The sequence below is a fragment of the Poromitra crassiceps genome (genome assembly GCF_964638095.1).
Source record: "Poromitra crassiceps genome assembly, chromosome: 23".
NCBI classification, from domain to species: Eukaryota; Metazoa; Chordata; class Actinopteri; order Beryciformes; family Melamphaidae; genus Poromitra; species Poromitra crassiceps.
Window position 1 is genome coordinate 264,764 of NC_139639.1, and position 22,214 is coordinate 286,977.

The window sequence follows — 22,214 nt, forward strand, 5'->3', positions numbered from 1 at the left end:
CTATCTAAATTCCTTACAGCAGGGTACGGCCAGGTCAGTTCACATTAAATATGCAATATTTAAGGCAAGTTTCCAGATGATTTTCACTACAGAAGGTACACCATACAATTAGTAAGTTGACTAAAACTTTATTTGAGAGAAAAAATACATCAAGGCAATCATGATAATAAATACAATTGGCAATATAAAAATAAGCTCTTAAAAAAGTTGCACCAAATTAACAGATGGTGGCAGCGTGGCTCCAATAATGCCCATTGTTGAAAAGAAAACAATGCTGTGGATACTGTACAGAGCGTTCATACAGTTATAACAATGATTTCAGGAACCAGACTGTCACAAGAGTGCGTCAATAAAACAATAGAAAAAATATACTAGTAATTACAGTGTGGATGATCTGTCCACATACTCATGCACATGGTGCACAACATCACTGAGGTATGAGCGATTCTCATCACCAGCGGTTTTCCTTGTTGCTTTTGCCAACAAACTCCTCCATGGACGCCTACAGAAAGCGACACAGAAAGTAATTTTACAGGACTGCATTTTTTCAAATAATCATATACCATTGCTTGGATCAGGACTTCATGGTGTATTTGTCCATAATACAGCTTGGGTGAAAATGACAAGTTGTGTGTCCACAGGTAATAATAATAATAATAATAATAATAATAATAATAATAATATATTATTAATGTCAGTGAGGATTACAAGGATCTCAGGCTTGTGAAGGTCTGCACTCACCTGCATGAGCAGCCTCTCTTTCCTCAGTTTCTTGTAGAACAGGAGAACGTCCGGGTCGGCCCGCACCACACGGGGGTCAAAGTCCATGACCCTGAGCCCCTCCAGGCTCCTGGCCCGGGACAAGGCCACGTACGCCTGGCCGCTCTCAAACACGCGCGCCAGAGAGATTTCCACACAGTCCAGTGTCATCCCCTGAAATAAAATAAAAAGACATAAAAAACACTTGAACTAGCAAGAGGGTTTGATGACAGGCAGAAAGAAGCGTTTGGACATTCACTGCTGCTCTCCAACTTCTAACGCAGCCAGCATGTTGAGGGATAGAGGTTCCAGTATTTTGCAGCAAATGTGTTCAAAAACAAATAGGAACTCCCTTTTCCAGGTGTAACACACAGCCTACCAATATATGAATATTATATTTCTGCAGCGTACATTTCTTGTACAAGAGGAAGATTGTTGCAGCTAAAATCAGATTTGACAGGATTTATTGATAGGGGAGTTGACTGTTTGACTGACAGGTTATCTGTGAGAGAGAGAGAGAGATTAACTTTATTGTCACTTCATGGTACAAGTATCACGAGCGAAATTCTGCTTGGTTCGCTCTCAGAGTCGGAGAGCAAAACCGGGTCGCCATTGAACAGCGCCAGCAATTTGGATTGGACAAAGCATATAAATAACTCAGAATTCACATTATTACTAGTTAGAAAAAGTAATAAAGGCACACTTCAATACATTTGTTGTAAATGTACAGGGTTACCAGCAAAGACAACCCACACCACGACACCAGGGAGGCTGCCATTACAGCGGCGGTTTGGTTCATCGTGGGAGGGAAGGGGGGGTAGGGGGGGGGGGGGGTGTTGCAAAGCGGGGGGAAGTTGCTGGAGGCGGGGGGTGGGGTTTAGGGGAGGGGGGCGGGAGGGGGTTTGGGGGAGTGCGTGCGTGACCGTGTGTAGTGTGGTAAACAATCTGGTCTGTTTTTTTATTTTTACTTTCTTACATTTTCAATTTTCTTTTGCATTGAATGGATGCAAATGTGGGATGCACTTTGTGTCCCTCGCGTTTGTTCCTCTGCTGTAGATCAAACGTGGGTGACATTTTGGTCGTGACCAATGAACTCAATTACCCAGAGGGCCCAGTTTCCTTGTCTAACCAATTCCAGGGAGCGAGTTCAGGATATAAATCTGCTGTGAGTCTGAGAGCAGAATAAGGGGCTGTTGGTGAGACAGAGTGCGATCACTGATATGTCAACACCACTGCAGGTTCATCCATCCATACTGGTTCAGGGTCAGTGACCCGGCCCATAATGGCCATTTCTCTCATTAACATGTGGAGGGCACGGCAAATGTCTATAGTTTAGCAGTGACTCTGCCACGAGCAGACAGTGTTCACTGGTACCCCAGAGACCAACATTCATAAAGGAGGCAGACCCGGGAAAGTAGCAGTAAAAATAGCAGATTGAACGGCGCTCCTCCTCAACAAAAAGGAGAGGAGCTCTTGCGCTGGGGGTCCACACACCTTCTCCATCAAGGTTTATTTACCGTTACAACACAGACATTTTTATACGCTGACATTTCTATAATGAGAGCTAGCAGAAGCTCACAGACAATTAAAAAGAGGCTTGAATGTGTGACCACTTCTCAACTGTGCTGTTACAGTACATGTACAGGATTTCAAGGACCTGTGGTAACCCTATTGACCTGTGTGGTAACCCTATTGACCTGTGTGGTAACCCTATTGACCTGTGGTCATACCGACTGATGAGGCCATGCCTGGGGAACACCCACGGGCCGGATTCAAGCCAGCGACCCAACGATGACGTCACCGCAGCGTGTCATCACGGCAGGTGCACCTGTGATGTCATAGTTGTTGTGATGATGTCATCGGTGATGTCCGAGTTGCTCCTGTGATGTCACCGAGGATGTCATACATCCCAAGCATAAAGAAGCAATGTTCAGTCCATGTACGCTCTCTCTGCCCACTAGCTCCACTCTCCGCCTGTGATACTTCAATAAAGCTTGAAAGATATCTCCGTGGTTCTGATCGATCACCTGTGGCGAGTTCCGACGTAAATAATCCAGCATAAAATAAGTGGAAGCTACAACTTCCGTGACCCTATTGCTTGCAAATAATCTTCCCACTGCCGTGTTGGTGTCAGAAATAAATCAATTTGAATTAGAAACTCTTCCTCTAGTAAAAGAAAAATAGATGATTTTCTTCTCTGAATGAAGTCTGGATTCTAATTGATGTTGCTCTCATCCCCTTCTGTTGATCATAACCTTGTATGGTAAGAGTCATAATGATTACTGAGCAAAGAGTGACTGAGCTCTTAAAGCCCAGCAGAGAATCAATTCACGCGGCAATGAAAATCGCAGCCATCTTTTGCTCTTTGCAGATGAATCATCACGAAACATTGAGGGAAAATAAATTAAGTTTTTGCCTGGTCATTCACATGTGAGTCACTCATTCAAGCTATACTCACCAACATGATACAATGGCATATAGAAAGGGAAAATCTGGCCATCATAGATGTATACCTTATAGCCCAGCACTGGCATTACAGTACCGCTACTTTACTGTATCCTATTTGGTGCGGTGCCGTTGAACCTTGGCTCACCTGGCTCTTGTGGATGGAGATGGCCCAGGCCAGTTTGAGTGGCAGCTGCTGTCGGCTCAGGTAGAGCCCGCCCCCGGACTTAAACATCCAGCGCTCCGGCTTCAGCACCTCGGTGACACCGCACAGGAACCGCACCCGTGGGAGTCCTGAGGGAAGAGAGGCAGAGGGCCGGTGGACAAGAGGTTATCACTGCTGCATTAGTTTAAGTCATGATCAGTGACATTTGGATACAAATACATTTCCATTTTCTATCCATTTGTTTCCATTTCCATCACTGATTGATGTAGCACAATAGTGATTCTGCCTATAGCCAGTTTGTTAAGGTTTTACATGCTTTCCCAGGAAAACAGCAGCAGCAGCACTCTGGCACATAGGAAGTGATGCATTTGATGTTAATGGGGGCATTAACTGCAAGTCGGTTTGAATAAACAGAAGAACTGGGTGGTCGGCATGAGCGTGATCCTCCCATGCACTACTGTACGTGCTGCTGGTGAAACTGCTCGCTGTCAGGTGAAAAGAAGCGGCTGGCGACTGCACATGTATCGGAGGAAGCATGTGCTGCTAGTCTACGGCTCTGCACAGAGGAGGTGGAGCAACGATCAGGACAGCAGGGGGAATTGGCCAAGTACAATTGGGGAGAAAAATAATAATAATAATTTAAAATAATAATAATAATCAAACACTGACCTTGTTTTCCAGGCTCAAAGTCCACCACCACCCCGCGGGCTCCGTTCACCAAGCCTCGCTGCACGTCCAGGTTCTTTGTCAGCATGACCTTCAGGTAAAAGCAGAAGCATAAATGTCAAATCATATCTCAACTCCAAAGCCTATTGACTGTACACACACGCAGGCATGCCTACCTGAGCTCCCACTTTGAGTTGCAGTAGTCTGCTGACGGGGCTTTGAGCGTCTATAGTCTTGACCAGGGCCGGGTCGCTGTCCAGCGCCTCAAACACGCGCGCCGATCCTGAGGGACACGAAGCACCATGAAACACGCTTAAGAGTTCATATCGCAGCGAAGGAACTCTAAATTACCATTCTGCTCCTCATCCTAAATATGTTAGGCGCCCTTTACACGAGTCTCTGCCCACCCCTACTTAACCCTCATGATGGGTAAATTAATATTTCACCTATCCCAGGTTGACTTACCATTTTTGGTCACTTAATATGTTAACGATACAGTGGTGACATTTTTGTGTGTGTGCCAAACCTTATACCTTCAGACGACATCATACATACCCAAATGTTTATTCATTTTCAAAATTGTAACCCTTTATAAGCCAGTTTATCTTGATTACAAAAAAACAAATGCTTTCCGTTTGTTTCAGCTTTCCACAATTTCTCATAAAATTAAATTCTAAGGGAATGTTTTTGGGTGGGATTAAGATGTCTGTGCATGAACCTGCCTGTGACTAGAGTAAAAACGTTCTATTTTTTTTATTATACAAAATATTGTTCACTTATAAAGTTTGAAAACCACAGCCGATAGTCATGAGTCAAACACACACCCTTGCTTTCTCAGAAATCTCTGGTGAAAGTAAATCACAGTAGGAGATATTTCCAGCCTATTGTCACCTTGCTCCAAGCCACAGACACCGTGTTAACACCTGGAGGAAAGGGCGAGGAGCGAGAAGAAGAATTCCCACACCTGGCAGCTGCTGCAGCTTGCTGTCGTTGGTGAGCTCCACGTCGTCTTTGTGTGTGCACAGTCTGGTCGCTAGAATCCCGTCCCTCTCGATCTGATGGTAGGCGCTCTGAATCAGCTTAGCCGTGACTTCTTCTGTGACTCTGAAACGGTGTCAATAATCGAGATACGATCGTTATGTTGCCCTTCATTTGGGAGGGTAAACTAAAGCCATAGCACAATACGAGGTTCTGTAGATTATTTTATTTATCAACTTATGTTCACATTACTGATCAGTATACTGCCCCCATGTGGGTAAGGTTTAAGAAGGCGAGCATCCATAAACTTCAGGTTGCCTATAATGACTGCATGCGCATCTTGCTGAAAAAAAGGTGGAGCAGTGCTAGTGACGGCAGGGGTGGCCACTTTCCAGGCGCTCCTGAGAAATCTGATGTACAGATTCATCCGTCGATTGAACGTGTCTCAGAATGTCATTATTAAGTTCTGTGAGATACCAGTCACATATGTGGAAATTCTGGTATGATTCCTTTTTATAATGTATGTTTTTTGTGTGTGTGTGCTCTTATGTCCTTTTGTAATTGTGTATGTGCCATCTATGGACTAAGTGTCTGTCAATAAAGGTTTGATACTGAGTACATGTGATAACTCTAAATAAATATGTATATATGCGCATAACTAATGCATAACACATTATACAGTATATCTGGGCTGTGCGAGTGCTCATTACCTGCCCACTCTCACTGCCTGCAGGAGGGAGATGAAGGACTGGTCCGTCTGCCTCCGCACCTCTGTTAGCTCCATGTTAGCCTGGATGACTTTACGCCAGCTTCTGGCCTGCAGGGTTTACAGAGGGGTAAAGGTCTCAGTTCTTCCTCAAGGTTTGAGATGCTTCATGGACTAAGTTTAGAATCTGTAGAGCTTATCCTGACCTATGTTAAGGGGACATTTCACTGGGGGAAAACAATGGCAATTTATTTTGCACATTATCTCACACATCTCTTCTCACCAGTGGTCCACAACTTAACCCAAATCAACTCTCAATAACTGTCAAAATGAAATGAATGCCTGCAAAACGGTTTACAGTTTTCAGATGTGTGTGTGAGATTATGTGCAAAATGAATCAGCATTGTTTTTCGGTGAAGTGTCCCTTTAAGTTTGAGGGCAATAAATCATAAGTGAAATTGATGAGCCATGCAAGGTCCATGCGAATCAGTGGGGTCTAAAAGTAAACACAGCTATACTGACTATACTCAGCTCTTCCTCTGGGTATATAAATTATGCTCAGCCTAAAGAGTATAGATGCAGAATACAACGATGGTAATGACATGAAAATTATGCTAAGTAAATAAGTAAGTGCTGCTGCCATCCCGGACTTGTCGGACCTGGAAGCAGAATCGGGCCTTCTCCTTTCCCTTGGACACTGGAGGCAGCTGGAGGAAGTCGCCACAGACGATCAGCTGGATGCCTCCAAATGGCTCGGTGGACCTCCTCACCGACCTACAGCAGGGCACAGAGTCAGGGGCATCATGTCACTGGAGATGAATATAGCCAACTTAAAAAGGAGAAAAACAATGCTGATTTATGTTGCACATGATCTCACACATATCCGTATAAATAACTGTAAATTAGTTGAGCAGGCATTCATTTAGTTTGACAGTTATCCACAGTTGATTTGAGTTCAATTGTGGATCAGTGATGTCATTCATGCACAAATGATCACGTGCAAAAATAAATCTGTATTGTTTTATGTTGAAGTTCTCCTTTAAGTGTTAAACTGCACACCTGTGTTTCTCTTTTCTAAATATTTCCTAATTAGTATTCTGTTCCCTCAGGACCTAAATATCTTTCAAAAACAGTTTCCAAACCTGCTTGTGCCTCAATCTCATATTGTGAAAACATTGCCCTCATTTGGGTTGATGATGTTGAACCTGGCCCACCACCTGCATGTCACCCGTTCTCTCCTCCCCCACATTCCATCCCCCTTTTCTCCCTTTCTCTCCATCTCTCTCTATCATATGATTGTTCAATCTTGTTGTTATTATTACTACTGTAATTGTTACTGTCGTGTCAGCTAGATTTAGCTAGACATATTCTCTGTGAAGTCCTCTGAGACATGCTCGTGAATTAGGGCTATACAAATAAACTTGACTCGACTTGACCTGTGAAACGTTGAGCTGTGAATGGGATCTCACCTGGCTATGGCCTCCAGCTTGTCAAAGAACTCTGCTTCCACCATGGAGACCTCGTCGATGATGAGGTGGCGGCAGCTGGTCCAGTGCTGCAGCACCCCGGGCCTCTGAGCCAGCTCGATACACTGCTCCAGCGGCGCCGAGCCCGAGCCGATACCTGAGACCGCACGGGAGGAGAAAGACACGCGTGTAGGAAGAAAGAAAGGCAGAGGGGAGACAGGAGAAAAACAAAGGCCTCTGTAAATACCCCATGGCAACGGTGGAAGCCATTTAACAGCAGTGTTCAGTCAAACACAGAAGTCACTAAAGCTGTGCTATAGACACTTCAGACACGCAGTGACTGACCAGCAAAGTTGTGTAAGGTTGTTCCTCCAATGTGACATGCGGCCACTCCTGTGCTGGCCATGGCATAGGTGCTCTTCGGAGGAAGAGATCCTATGATTCTCTTCAGTAAGAAGGACTTCCCTGTGCCTGAAGAAAACACCACATCCAGATGATGGCGTTTTAATGGAGAACTTCAGAAAATATGAAGTGCGTCTGTGTGTGTGTGTGTGTGTGTGTGTGTGTGTGTGTGTGTGTTACTAGTACAAGACGATAAATACACAGGAAGGAGAATGTTTACACCCGACTGGTTTGAGCAGGAGTATCGTGTGTGAATGTATGAAGAAAAGTCCAGCTAATTTAATGATTACCAACTCAAAGAATGAGGGTCTTCTAAAAAATAATTGTATAAAAGTGAATCTTCATCAGGTATCCGGATCTCCCGAGCATGTTGAAACAGTTGAATGTTGATTGTGTAAACGTACTCGGATGTATTGTGTTAAATGTGCTGTACAGCCTCACACGCACTTCATACCTGCACTTCCCGTGAAGAAGACGTTCTTGCCGCTCAGCACGGCGCTGAGCACTGCAGCCTGCTCTTTGTTGAGCTTGCGCGCTGCTGGCAGAGACAGGACCGGCTTCTTGCTCGGGTTGGCCTTCACCTGAAAGAACGTAGCACAGAGCAAACTCATGATACATACAAAGAGCTTTAGTGCTGCTCAGATGCGTCACCTGAAAGGACGTAGCACAGAGCACACTGACTCATACAAAGAGCTTTTAACATTTGTTATTTTTGCCTAAACCAAACCATAATCATAACCAAGTTGTTTTACTTTACCTAAACATAACCACGTTTGGCATTGGAAAGGCAGCGAGGTTTTCAAATTAACGGCTGTTTTGTTTAAAATATTAATTGAGATTGTAGGTTTGCAGAAATGTAAAATGGAGACATTTTAGGAACGTAAAATGCTGACGTTTTGTTTCACATCTATGCCAAAACTGTGCGTATCCCTGTTTTGCAGACACGTAAAATACCAACGCTACATTCTGGCAAACGGGTTGCGGCGTCACAACGAACTCACTGGGCTAAAATTGCAGTCGCTCCTCGACCTTTTGACCTGCTGTCCCGTCCCTGCCCCGGGCTTCCTATTGGTCCGCTCTGCCAGCCCGTTGGGAGGAGCTTGGCCCAGTCTCAGCTCGTTGGCCTTCTGCACGTCTTTCTGCTGCAGCGGGCTGATGGCCTCGAAGCTGCGGGGCAGAGCCGCCTTCAGCTTCTCCCGGTCGCTCAGCGGCTTGCCAGCCCTCCACGCCTGGTGCTTGATGCTCAGGGTCTTGAGGAAGAGGCTGAGCTGGTGGGGGGGGCAGTCGGAGATCAGCACCTGGGTGTTCTCGGGGAGCAGTTTGACGGTGCACTTCCCGTCCCGGGCGAACTTGGTGAAGAGCTTGAACTCTTTCAGGATGTAGTTTTGGGGCACTTTGCCGTCGTGCACCTGCAGAGTGATCTCCTGGAACTCGTTGCGGCCCAGGATGACGGAGGCTTTGCGGATGACCTGCCGCCGGGTGGCCTGTCCGGCTGCGTTCAGCCGCTCAACCGCCACGCAGCACTGCAGCTGGGCTGAGTCCTCCCCCTGGAGCATGACAGTGGCCTCCGGTGCTGCAGTGGGCAAACGTATGCATTAACCACTTGCCATTCATCAAGACAGTCTTTACAATAAAAAGATGGATAATATAATACAGTGGAGTTGTGTATGGATTAGCACAGTGGTTCTCAACATGGGGTTCCGGCCCACCAGGGGTCCTTGAGGTCCCCGGCAACTTGATATCTCCGTGAAGTGAGCAACAATCTCCCACAATTTGACTTCCGGTTTAGCGATTTTACCCTAAAACTAACCCTAATACAACCTGAAACAACCTAACCCAAAAATTGTTGCTGGCTTTATCCTGCTCAACTTGATGAATTGTTAAATTGCAGCATCATCTAATTTAGAAGCACTTAACACAATTGGAGAAAGAGAATGTAGAAGAAAATACGATTTTGATTAGTTTAGCTGTTTTCTCTCCAACGTTACCTAACAGTACAGATAGTTTTAGAATTATGTAGAAAATCATATCTGTCGAAAATATTTTCAGATTTGGGACAAAATCTCATCAAATGGGGGGATTGTGGCTCTAATGTGGACTATATTAGGGGTCCATTGTATGATAATTGTCAACCTTTAAAAGGTTGAGAATCACTGGATTAGGACAGCAACTATCCTGACTTGAAACAATACCACAGCTGCATCTCATACAGACACAATCAACACACATCTAACTGCGTGATCTTGATCGATTACAATGTAAGAGTTTAACTCGACACCACGATCGAAATAAATGAAAAGTAACGTTGGAATAAAGCTCTTCTTACTACTACTTCTACTCTTCTTACCTTCTGATATAAAAGAAGTCCTAGAGTCTGCTCCTCTGTCTGCCTCGAAACTTCTTCAGCGAAACGCCGATTTCAAAATGTGCATCATGTTGTGTGGAATCAGCCAATGGCTGCCAGGCGCTCTCGGCCAATCAGAGGGAGGGTATTTAAAATTGCAGCCAATGAGAGAGGAGAGGTCCCGCCCATGTGTGTGAACTGACCAATCGCTATTATTGCGACGGGCGACGTCATGTTTCTGTGAAAGTCACATGCCTTCCGGAGCTTGTAGCAGCTGTTTCCGGAGTTTACTTGCTACAAACGCTACAGATGGCTACATTGTAGCTTGCTACAAACATACAAGCGTTACACTGTAGCCTTTGTAAAAGCAAGCAAACTCCGGAAACCAACGTTTCACGGCCCGCAGGAAAAAATGCGCAGATATCATTAAACTAATATCTTGCTCTCTGTCAGTTCAGACCGGATCGATTATGTGGTTATTTTCTCTTGCGTGGATCAACGAGGGTCGTGTTCAAGCTGTAAATATTGATGGTAATGATTCAAGCCGTACATTTCTTTCAAACATAGGCGTTGATGAGTTTTACGAAAATAGGCTCTCTGGGCGTGCAGTGCGCCGTCATATTTTCACAAGAAGCATTCCGGGGCGGGTTCATATGCAGCCAGCATGTTATCATGAATATAGATGAGGTCCAATGAAAGCTGGAAATAGTCCAGAGAAAATGATGAGACGTCAACTACTTCATTACCTTTCATGTGAGCGCTCTGTGATGACTCACTATCACGCCCCGCTCACCTTAATAATGAAACAACCAACAACAAATCAGCGGCGGCGGGGACAGGCCGTTCATTTACATTTATTACATTGCTGTACTTTCCATTGAGAGGCTTCCCGGACCTGTTCCCTGATGAGGAGGGTGGCGTCCGGGCAGTCCAGCAATCACAGGAATCAAGTAATCAGCAGCACCCAGTGTTCCATGAATGGTGATGATCAAGTGTGCTTGTTTGACAAGTCTGGAGAAATCACCCTCGTTCACCCACACACTCATCTTACACTGGGGGTTCTCAACGTGGGCTCCGGGGACCACCAGGTGTCCTTGAGGGCATCACAGGGGGTCCCCAGCAAATTCATGACTTAAACATTATTTCATTTACAAGAACAATTGTAGAAGAATTACTATTTTGATCTTAGTTTTCACTGTTATCTACCTACAATACGATAGTCATGGAGGTCTGCACAAAATCATATCGAACAAATATTGTCAGATTTGGGTCAGAGAGACAAATATCTCATCAAATGGGGGGTCACTGGCCTGATGTGGACTAGGGGTCCTTAAGAAGGTTGAGCACCACTGATACCCATCCAAACCTTTTTTTTCTAAAGTAGCCTATATGAATCCAGGATGTAGTACTGTTGTTCCTGAGTAAAGAACACCCGGTGATAATGAAAGGTCAAGCTGCTATTAATATCCCATGTCTCATTTGCAGGTTGACCCCAGATCCTGAGCCTGTCACATGGGTCTGCAGGTGCTGCAGCAGGTAGGCAGAGAGGAAACTGGAGACGGAGGTTTTCACATCACATACACGTCCCCAGAAATCTCATCCTTGCCCCTGATGTTTTACATGTTCTGAAAACATTTGTAATGCATTGTTTGTTTTTTATCTAACTCCTATATTGCCTAACTGAAAAGGATATTCTAAAAGAAATCTAGCTTGTTTCATTTGGTCTTTCTTGCACACACACACACACACACACACACACACACACACACACACACACACACACACACACACACACACACACACACACACACACAAAAGTATTTGTGAGTGCAGCAAGACTGCATCAACACATTCAAGCACAGAGGACATGATTAACTAATTATTAGTGAATCATACCATAATGTGACATTATTGACTAATATAATATATGGCATGTGATAGTCTCTCAAGATTCAGGAAAAAACATTTGTGAAAAGAATATTCTTCAAAAGTCATAAAAACATCTAACAGGGATACTCAGAATTGTTGTATTTTCCTCAACATTTTTCACAATGATGTGCTTTTACAAACACAAAAGGCCACAACTCCCCATTAGATGTGGTTGATTCCACTGAAAAGCCAACACAAACTGCTGTGTTCATTCTGTGGTCTGAGCACATGAGATGGTGCCCATAAAGTGCCCATGGTGTCTATATTACCAGATGGCATTTTCTCCATGGAAATATACTTGTCTTTCGATGACCTGATGTGGGTGAAGTGTTAAGATGCCATCAGTCTATCAAAGTCACGCCTTCAACCTCAGTCAGAATAATCCCAGTGACCTTTCAAAATGTGTCTATATCAGAACTAGAAGAGGACGTTTTTTTTAAGCAGTAGAAAGTTTCCATGGCAGGAGATTACCGCAATTCGTGAAACATCTCTGTTATGAAAACGGACATGTCTGCGTCAGGCCGTCCTCACTGACAGTCTACTGGTGAACATGAAAGATGTAAAAAATAGGAGGATGTTTCTTGGCCTGGGGGCTGTGGACTACTTCATGGCCTGTACTCATGTATATTTACATGTCAACAGTGGCCTCTGATGTGAGTCTACTACTCTGTTCTGTCGTTGAACTATGAGCACACTGACATTACATGGCTCTCTTGAACCTGTAACCCAGTGATACTCAACTTGTGGCCCGGGGGCCAGATGCGGCCCGCGATAGGGTGCCAAGTGGTCCCCTGGCCATTTTCTAATTCACAATGAAAACTATGAAGTTTGACTGAGCTCCAGCTAAATTCTCAAATATAGCCAACTGCTCGCCCCCCAGGTACTTATATGTACTAACTAACTTAACCTATCCTGTGTGCACAAAATTGTCAGACAAAATTCCGGCTGACACGCCAAATACTTGCAATCCTCTACGGAAAAATGTATATTATTAATGTTTGTTTATTAACTGGCCCCTGGCCTCCTGTCATTTTGCAAACGTGGCCTCCGGGAAAAGCAAGTTGAGTATCCCTGCCGTAACCTATTCACTGCTCATGCAGTCCCCCCTCTATTTGAGATCAGCAAGCACTCAAGAGCAGCAACATCTACTTCAGAGCACTAATGTAACAAATGGAAAGTAGCTACACCTAATGTGCATTTTGATATGAAAAAACTTGAGAAAATCAAAGTCCTAAGTGCACTGTGTCCTTTTTTAATTGCTTTTCTGGCTTATGACGGTCAATTTGTCTCAGTGCAGGCGCATCAGCAGATGTTCATGAAAGTGAAGTGTACCTGTCTGGTTCTGGTTTGACGTTGAGATGACATGGAGGGAAATGAGTCCCTCGCTCTCCACCTGAGCCGCTCAATTAAGAGGACAAAGGATGATTGTTGCTTCCCACCCGGTCTGGGAAGCCAGAGTCTATCAGCCTGACGACTCATAAGACTCTGGGACATATTAGTCGTCACACTGATAGACTCTGGGTGGGAGCTCAGATTGCTTGTCACCTAATACCATCCTAAAATAGCCCGATCAACAAGAAATTAATTTACTTCCAATCTCACGTTAGAGTATTGCGGTCATAAACGAAATAGCAGTGACTCAAAAGATGCATGTTGTTTTGGGGGTTTTACTGAGTCTTGGGTGACATTGACGTGGTGCCATTGACTCACGTTTCACATAATATTGAGGCTGAACTGGGATGGGAACTGCTTTCTTCATTATATATTGAGTTATGCCCTGTCCCATCTGGCAGCAGCTGATCAAGCTCTCATTCTGCGCCGGAACACATCAACATGCAAGCTGCTGCTGAAACACACTGTTATTTGTGATCATCATCGTATTTTCAGTTTCCAGTATCCGCACAGTGTCCTGTGTTCTTTCCTTCAGTTATTATTCTGCCTGCAACTTTGTTTGCTATACTTAGCAGAATGACTTTTTCTTTCTTTCTTTCTTTCTTTCTTTCTTTCTTTCTTTCTTTCTTTCTTTCTTTCTTTCTTTCTTTCTTTCTTTCTTTCTTTCTGTATATGGATTTTTCTCTCTCCTCTCTGCCTTCGTTGTGACACCTTCCTATACAGTAATAGAGAGCTAGTGAGCGAGACAGAGCCCTTACTAGTAGCCTGTCAAAGTAAAGGGCACAGGCGTGCACCACCCACCCACCATGCACCCACGCACACACACACACTCACACACACACACACACACACACACACACACACACTCGCATGCACACACACACACACACACACACACACACACACACACACACACACACACACACACACACACACACACAGCCCCCCCGACTAATGTTCATACTGCAGAGCCACTGGAGAGCGGATGGAGCTAATTACATGTCAGTCTTCAGTGTGGGCTAAGCTGTGAAGGAGCTACATACCAGCCATGCTGTGAAGGAGCTACTTAGCAGCCATGCTGTGAAGGAGCTACTTACCAGCCATGCTGTGAAGGAGCTACTTACCAGCCATGCTGTGAAGGAGCTACTTACCAGCCATGCTGTGAAGGAGCTACTTAGCAGCCATGCTGTGAAGGAGCTACTTAGCAGCCATGATGTGAAGGAGCTACTTACCAGCCATGCTGTGAAGGAGCTACTTACCAGCCATGCTGTGAAGGAGCTACTTACCAGCCATGCTGTGAAGGAGCTACTTACCAGCCATGCTGTGAAGGAGCTACTTAGCAGCCATGATGTGAAGGAGCTACTTAGCAGCCATGATGTGAAGGAGCTACTTAGCAGCCATGATGTGAAGGAGCTACTTACCAGCCATGATGTGAAGGAGCTACTTACCAGCCATGCTGTGAAGGAGCTACTTACCAGCCATGATGTGAAGGAGCTACTTACCAGCCATGCACACATTTCGCACTGGCTCTTGTTTTGTACGTAGCTTGTGATGGGGTGATCCGCTGAGCTGTTTATGATGAGCAGTAGGATCAGGAATAACAAACCAAAACACCTGCAACACCTATAATGAGCTTATTGTAGTAAAGCCTTCATATTCTGAAATAGGGGTAAAAGCAAGCTGGCTTTGTGCAACAATCCTTGAATCTCCATGAAGACTAATTGAATCACTCCTTCCACCGAATTGCTGACTTATTCATTCAAGGCAGCCTCTCTCCTCACCTCTCAATGGGTCAAACACATATAAGGCTATCTCCTCGTCTGAATCCTTCTCTCCTCGTCTGAATCCTTCTCTCCTCGTCTGAATCCTTCTTTCTTCATCTGAATCCTTCTCTCCTCACCTCTCGATAGGTCAAACACTATAAGGCTACCTCCTCGTCTGAATCCTCCTCTCCTCATCTGAATCCTCCTCTCCTCATCTGAATCCTTCTCTCTTCATCTGAATCCTCCTCTCCTCATCTGAATCCTCCTCTCCTCATCTGAATCCTTCTCTCCTCATCTGAATCCCTCTCTCCTCACCTCTCGAACACTATAAGGCTATCTCTTCGTCTGAATCCTTCTCTCCTCATCTGAATCCTCCTCTCCTCATCTGAATCCTTCTCTCCTCATCTGAATCCTCCTCAACTCATCTGAATCCTTCTCTCTTCATCTGAATCCTCCTCTCCTCATCTGAATCCTCCTCTCCTCATCTGAATCCTTCTCTCTTCATCTGAATCCTCCTCTCCTCATCTGAATCCTCCTCTCCTCATCTGAATCCTCCTCTCCTCATCTGAATCCTCCTCTCCTCATCTGAATCCTCCTCTCCTCATCTGAATCCTCCTCTCCTCATCTGAATCCTCCTCTCCTCATCTGAATCCTTCTCTCTTCATCTGAATCCTTCTCTCCTCATCTGAATCCTCCTCTCCTCATCTGAATCCTCCTCTCCTCATCTGAATCCTTCTCTCTTCATCTGAATCCTCCTCTCCTCATCTGAATCCTTCTCTCTTCATCTGAATCCTTCTCTCTTCATCTGAATCCTCCTCTCTTCATCTGAATCCTCCTCTCCTCATCTGAATCCTCCTCTCCTCATCTGAATCCTCCTCTCCTCATCTGAATCCTTCTCTCTTCATCTGAATCCTCCTCTCCTCATCTGAATCCTCCTCTCCTCATCTGAATCCTTCTCTCTTCATCTGAATCCTTCTCTCCTCATCTGAATCCTTCTCTCTTCATCTGAATCCTCCTCTCCTCATCTGAATCCTTCTCTCTTCATCTGAATCCTTCTCTCTTCATCTGAATCCTTCTCTCTTCATCTGAATCCTCCTCTCCTCATCTGAATCCTCCTCTCCTCATCTGAATCCTCCTCTCCTCATCTGAATCCTCCTCTCCTCATCTGAATCCTTCTCTCCTCATCTGAATCCTCCTCTCCTCATCTGAATCCTTCTCTCTTCATCTGAATCCTTCTCTCCTCACCTCTCGATAGGTCAAACACTAAGGCTATCTCCTCGTCTGAATCCTTCTCTGCTCATATCCGCTGCTCATTCAGTCTAGGAGACCTTTTCTTTGCCACTCAATTTGTTAGAGCAAAAGAAACTTTCCCGCTCAGTCCTGCTCAGGGAAGTGCTTAGATATGCAATTCAACCTTTATATAACAGGTTGACTTGAAGTCCAAAACTTCTATTCCGTCTATTTGTTTTGAGTAAGAGCCTTTTGGATGCAGGTGGCTCATCAAGACAGACACACACGCGTGCACGCACACACACACACATACACACACACACACACACACGCGCGCGCACACACGCGCGCGCACACACACGAGCATACGCACGCACACACATGCACGCGTGCGCACGCATGCACGCACGCACGCACACACACACGCACGTCACTTCGAGCAGAGAATACTAAACAGGTATTTCGCAGCTAAAAAGGAGGAGAGGGCTTTTGGTCTGTGATTGCATTTCTGCTCGTCTGCGCAGGAAAAAGGCTTATGACATCATTGGTATGACATCATTACAGTATGACATTTGAAAAGGACAGAAAGCAGGAGACTTTCTGCTGTGTGTTTTAGTGGGCTATCCATTATCATAGTGACCTGAGAAAGATCCTCTCAGAAGAAACCTGGCTTATTATTTCCGAACTGGAATAATAGGGCCTATGACTCACCCTATCTGACAACACAGAATACTGAGGAGAGAAAAGTCCCTGTGACCTTTAGCCCACTAGTTATAACCTCCTTTACTTTACGTCTCAGATTGTCTCTGGCACTTTGATCTGTAAAGAGATGTGAAGTGCCTTAAAGCAGAGACAGTATATATGTAAAATAGGAGAGATATTAAGCTTGAGGGCCCAGTGGGTGTCAGCCTGGTTGCCAGAATAAAAGGTCGGTATTGTACGCGTCGGCAACCCACGGATCACAGATACATACGTAGCATATCACGTTTCTGAGCCAAACACACTGTATTACCTTTCTAGATACGTGTATACCGTATATATTATCAACGTTACACATGTCATAGAGTCTGCTATTGAAAATAAGATCATTTTCCCGTTGACTTCCATATTACTTGACTTTCACACTGGAGGGCCATGTTCAATCCTCAGGGTTTCCAAATTCTACATTTCAACCGTAAGGGTGGAGATATATGCTTTTGGCTATGTGTTCGCATGCGCATCCACCTGTGTCTGTCTGGCCCGTCGGCCGTAGGCGTCCTATCAAAATTAACACTACGCATATGCTCCAAACTGACGCAGCTAAGCAAGGCAGCCATTATCAGAATGCGTAGTTAAAAGCAAGCTATATCTCTGCCCTAAATCACATTTAACATTTTTGTTATTTAAGCCTAACCCAAACCATAACCCTAACCTTAATCAAGTGGTTTTACTTGCCTAAACATAACCAAAGTTGTTAACGTTGGGGTTTTTTTTGCGTTTAAAATTACATTGGGTTTTCAAATTAACTAGCATTTTGTTTCAAATTTACGTTGAGATTGTAGGTTTGCAGAAATCTAAAATGCCAAGTTTTGGAAACGTAAATTCTGAGATTGAGAGATTACGTATCCGTGGATTGCAGAAACGTACAAAGCCAACATTTTATGTTGGCTTTGGTGATTGGTTATGATATCACTTCAAAACAATAAGTACAGATTCTACATTATATTATTCTAGACATTTGTTGCACCAACTAGAAGATAACAGTCAAATCAATCGGACACCAATTAGCATTATATAAACTTGTACATAAGTTAATTATGACTGATGAGATGATACATCCACGTTATTGTCAATAAAGTGTTACCACTGATACACAAACCTAACAGAAGCCTGAAACATCTGATTTGAGGAGCAGTTCGTCCACAATATAGATCACATCACCACTGCACCAACTTTGGAGAAACATCAATATAGATCAACACTGTGGCATCAAGCAGCAGAAAGATGGAGGGGCTTAGGTGAGCAGCTGAATCCCCTCTGCAGTAAAGCACCATTCATACCATACAGCCAGACAGCTGTTATTAATATCTGCTCCCACTGTCTAACACTGAGGGAGGAATACAGACAGTAAAGTCAAACTTGGTTACAGTGCTATTGATCAGGACAAAAACGCTGTATTGAAATCCTAGAATGACGTCAGTTCCTTTGTCCACAATAGAGCATATGAAAGAAAACCAATGCACTCTTTTTTAAATGTAAAAAAGAAAAAGCCTTTGTTCTGTTGGCATACTGACAGAGATATTTTTCAAACAATGCACATTTTGGCATTAACCAGGAACCCACTCACTCCATAAATTATGTAAAGACAATCTCCCAGCCATCCACACACCACGGTAGTAAGTTCCCCTTCTTCTCCTGCCTGGTCTGAACTGATAAACAGCCAGACTAAAGGTCAGCTCTAGCCTTGGTTCCAACACAACACATGCCGGCAACATCCAGAGAGCGAGTGGACAAGACAGTGTGCAACTTTAAAGCTGCAGCACCGTAGGCAAAGTGTGTCTCTAAAGTCTCTCACAAAGTGGGACTGCAACAGAGACGAGTGTCCCCCATTGGCCCTGATTGAGCAACACGCCCTCATACCAAAACGACAGTATGCAGTCACGAAACTTTACCGGTGTGTCGGTGACGTAAAAATGAAGGTCGAGTTTCTAAAAATGGCCGTGATCCGAGTAAGGGGGCCGCCCCCATACATTGCCCCCCCTCCGTCTCTCCCCCACACACACACACACACCCAGACACACACACACACACACACACACACACACACACACACACGCCCACTACGCCCCTGGCCCACATGTTTTAAGTTGCAGGCATCGCGGCTGGTGTAATCCTGCTTGCTGCTTCTCTTACGAAGTTGTAGTCTTCGTAACTGTGTTTGACACTTTTGACAGTTTTTCTTTCACCTGTGTCTGTTTACGTCTACTTATTCTTACGTAATATTCTATTTTCATAATGTGTTCTTCTCTGAAAGCGATTCAATCATTTGTGTGTCTGCCAAGTCAAGTCAAGTTTATTTGTATGGCACATTTCATACACAGAGGCAATTCAAAGTGCTTCACATAAAATGGTTGACAGGAAAATAAAAGAAATCAACCATTCTGCGCAAACGTGCCCCACTGTCATGGCCACATCTACTGTGAAAATAGCCTGCTTTTGTGTCTCTTCATATAGCAATTTAGCCTGATAATAGGCACAACAAAGAAGTCGACGGATATTCAACTGCATAACAACATCATCATCACTAATGAAGTTTTGAGGGATTTTCTCTCTGTTTGCAGTGTGACTTTAACCATTTTAAAGAACAAAATGGGTTTTCGTCATCCATTTATCAGATCTGCGACTCATTCGACACAGCCAAATGAAACGCTTATCTAAAGTTCTTTCTATTAGTGATGCAGAAAATAATGTATGCGTAAGTGAAATTAGAATTTTGATGTCATTTCTGGGAATAAATCACAGTGCTAGCTCAGTTCTCTGACATGATGCTACTCAAGAGTGTGAATCCTGACCAATTTACAGTAACTAGCTGACGCAACTGTGTGTGTGTGTGTGTGTGTGTATATATATATATATTCTCCTAATGAACAGTTGATGACAGATGGATGGCAACAGAACAATTACATGTTCAATCAACCATGAACAAGCCTGAGATCCTGACAGCAGCTGACACCAGTCTGCACTAATGAGACTAAGTTGTCAGGTTAGTCAGGCAGTTAGGCAGTTAGGCCTTTAGACAGTAAAAAAAAATAGAAATATTCAAATATTCTAGCAAATAATATTAAAATATACAGACCTTCTTAAGGCCATGCCAGGTACAGACATGTCATTATGAAGGGAGTAAATGGCTCATGAACTTAAGGGGCGGACTGGGATCATAATTCAGGCCGGGCATTAGATACCAAGCAGGCCAGGCCGATACGGGCCGACGCGCGTGCCGGCGACCTTTGGCCCAATTTGGGCCATTTGAAGCCCAATTTGGGTCGTTTGAAGCCAGATTTGGGCCGTTTGAAGCCCAATTTGGGCCGTTTGAAGCCCAATTTGGGCCGTTTGAAGCCCAATTTGGGCCGAGTCCAATTTTACAATGAGATGCACCCACTTTAACCCTGAATAAAGTAATAAAACCACTAGTAAACCAGTAGGCGGCGCCTGGCATGCTGTTCAGTGAGTGGCCTGACTGCGGGCACCACTTTTTTTTTTTTTTTTTTTTTTTGCAGGCCAGGCCACCGGGCATTTGCCCGACGTGCCCGATTATGCAGTCCGTGCCTATTTCATGTACTGCTTGAGTTACTTCAGAGGTATATATAGGGTTGAGGAGGGGGCAGAGACAATGGACGGGGAATCTAAACTTGGGGGGGGGGGGGTTCCCATCTCACATAATCAGATAAACCCAAATGTATGCATGAATCTCGGTAAGCATTCTACATTTTTGAGTTTCCATGAACTCATAGTTTCACAACAAACTTAAAACGGTCCTCTTTCTGCTGGTCTCTTCAATAATTTAAAATGTTTACCTATCCGTAGTTATACTATAGTGTCTGCTGGGTTACACTAGCTAATGTTTGCTAGCTCTGGCTATAGCTAACCTAACCACCGTAGGCGGAATTTGAAATTCCCATAATAAGCTCCGTCTCTGTATGACTACTCTTGCTGCTGGTTGAATACTGATCAGAGAAAATGATACTATCATCGATGCATCGACAGCCTCAGATAATCGACTTCATGATGGGTCATTAAACGGAATGCTTCATGACAGGGAACCAGCACTTTTTACAGTCTGCTCCCACCCCACTCCATTCTGGGTGGAGGGGACCACCCAACACATGGGGCTTAATACCACCCCCTGGGGTAGATGATAGCTTGTCGGCTGATGCTATACGACAGCTGTGATTGTGCGATGGCTCTGAACTTCATCTGTTTCTGCCAAATGCCTGCAGTCCAGCATAATCATCATCATCATCACCATAATCATCATCATCACCATCTTCTCTCTCTCTCTCTCTCTCTCTCTCTCTCTCTCTCTCTCGGGCTTATCTCCAGTAGAGGGGAGATGACAGGCTTTTTGCAACGATTAATACTTCTTTATTTGTTAATTATTTATTACTTGGGCTATCTCTCCCTCTCCCTCTCTCTCTCTCCCCCACCCACTGTTTAACAGATGCCTCAAACAGCAATGAATTGCCTTTGATTGTTGTTCAGTGCGCTTAATGTCTTTTCTCCATGGCCGTGCATCTATTGAAGATGTCTGTTGGGGAGCTATGTGGGAGAAGTGCATGGTTATAATCTTTCCAATGGCCTATTGAAATGGTGCAGGGATGACATGTTGTTTGGAGGACAACCCGGAAAATACCCTGTGGCAAACAAAGATTTATGATAGGTTACTTAGAAAGGGGCTTTACTCGCCGCCACGGTCTTTCAATAGCAGACTCTATGACATGTATAATGTTAATATTCATGTATCTAAATGTGATATGCAACGTATTTTGGATTGCAGAAACGTACAACGCCTACATTTTATTCTGGCGACATTTGAAGCGAAATAAACGTGGTGAAGTGTTCATTTCTTGGTGAACAATATACACTTTTGTACCTGACTTTGAGACGAGGGAACCCATGCTAACTCATTTCTGGGTTGTAGGACTCAATCCTGCACCACTGGCTTGTCAATCGAATACAGCCAAATCCTTGTCACTTGTAATATTTCTGATGAATGTCTTCAGTGTGCTGCTGTGTCAAGGACATAAAAGGTGAACTGATATGCGTGAGTAGCAATAACGCCAGACGCAGCAATGCTGCAGAGAGGAGAGTAGACATGGCCGACAGAATTATCAAGAGGAAGTTGTTTGGTGAGTGTCGTGTTCCGGCCGTCTGGATCTGTTCCACCAGTTAAACATCTGGATTACACAGAGAGCCAAACGATTCTGCCCTA

General features: G+C 44.5%; 1 protein-coding gene across 1 annotated transcript; it reads right to left on the bottom strand.

Moving 5' to 3' along the window:
* Positions 1-387: 387 nt before the first annotated feature.
* Positions 388-9,144, bottom strand: LOC310796918 (ATP-dependent DNA helicase PIF1-like; the record flags this gene model as incomplete). Its single annotated transcript, XM_083659167.1, has 12 exons — positions 388-502; positions 742-933; positions 3,353-3,498; positions 4,040-4,127; positions 4,213-4,319; positions 5,001-5,140; positions 5,725-5,831; positions 6,380-6,494; positions 7,190-7,343; positions 7,532-7,657; positions 8,043-8,169; positions 8,590-9,144. 12 exons carry the CDS (start codon positions 9,142-9,144, stop codon positions 452-454), a joined length of 1,908 nt encoding a protein of 635 aa, XP_083515293.1. The 3' UTR covers positions 388-451.
* Positions 9,145-22,214: the final 13,070 nt, after the last annotated feature.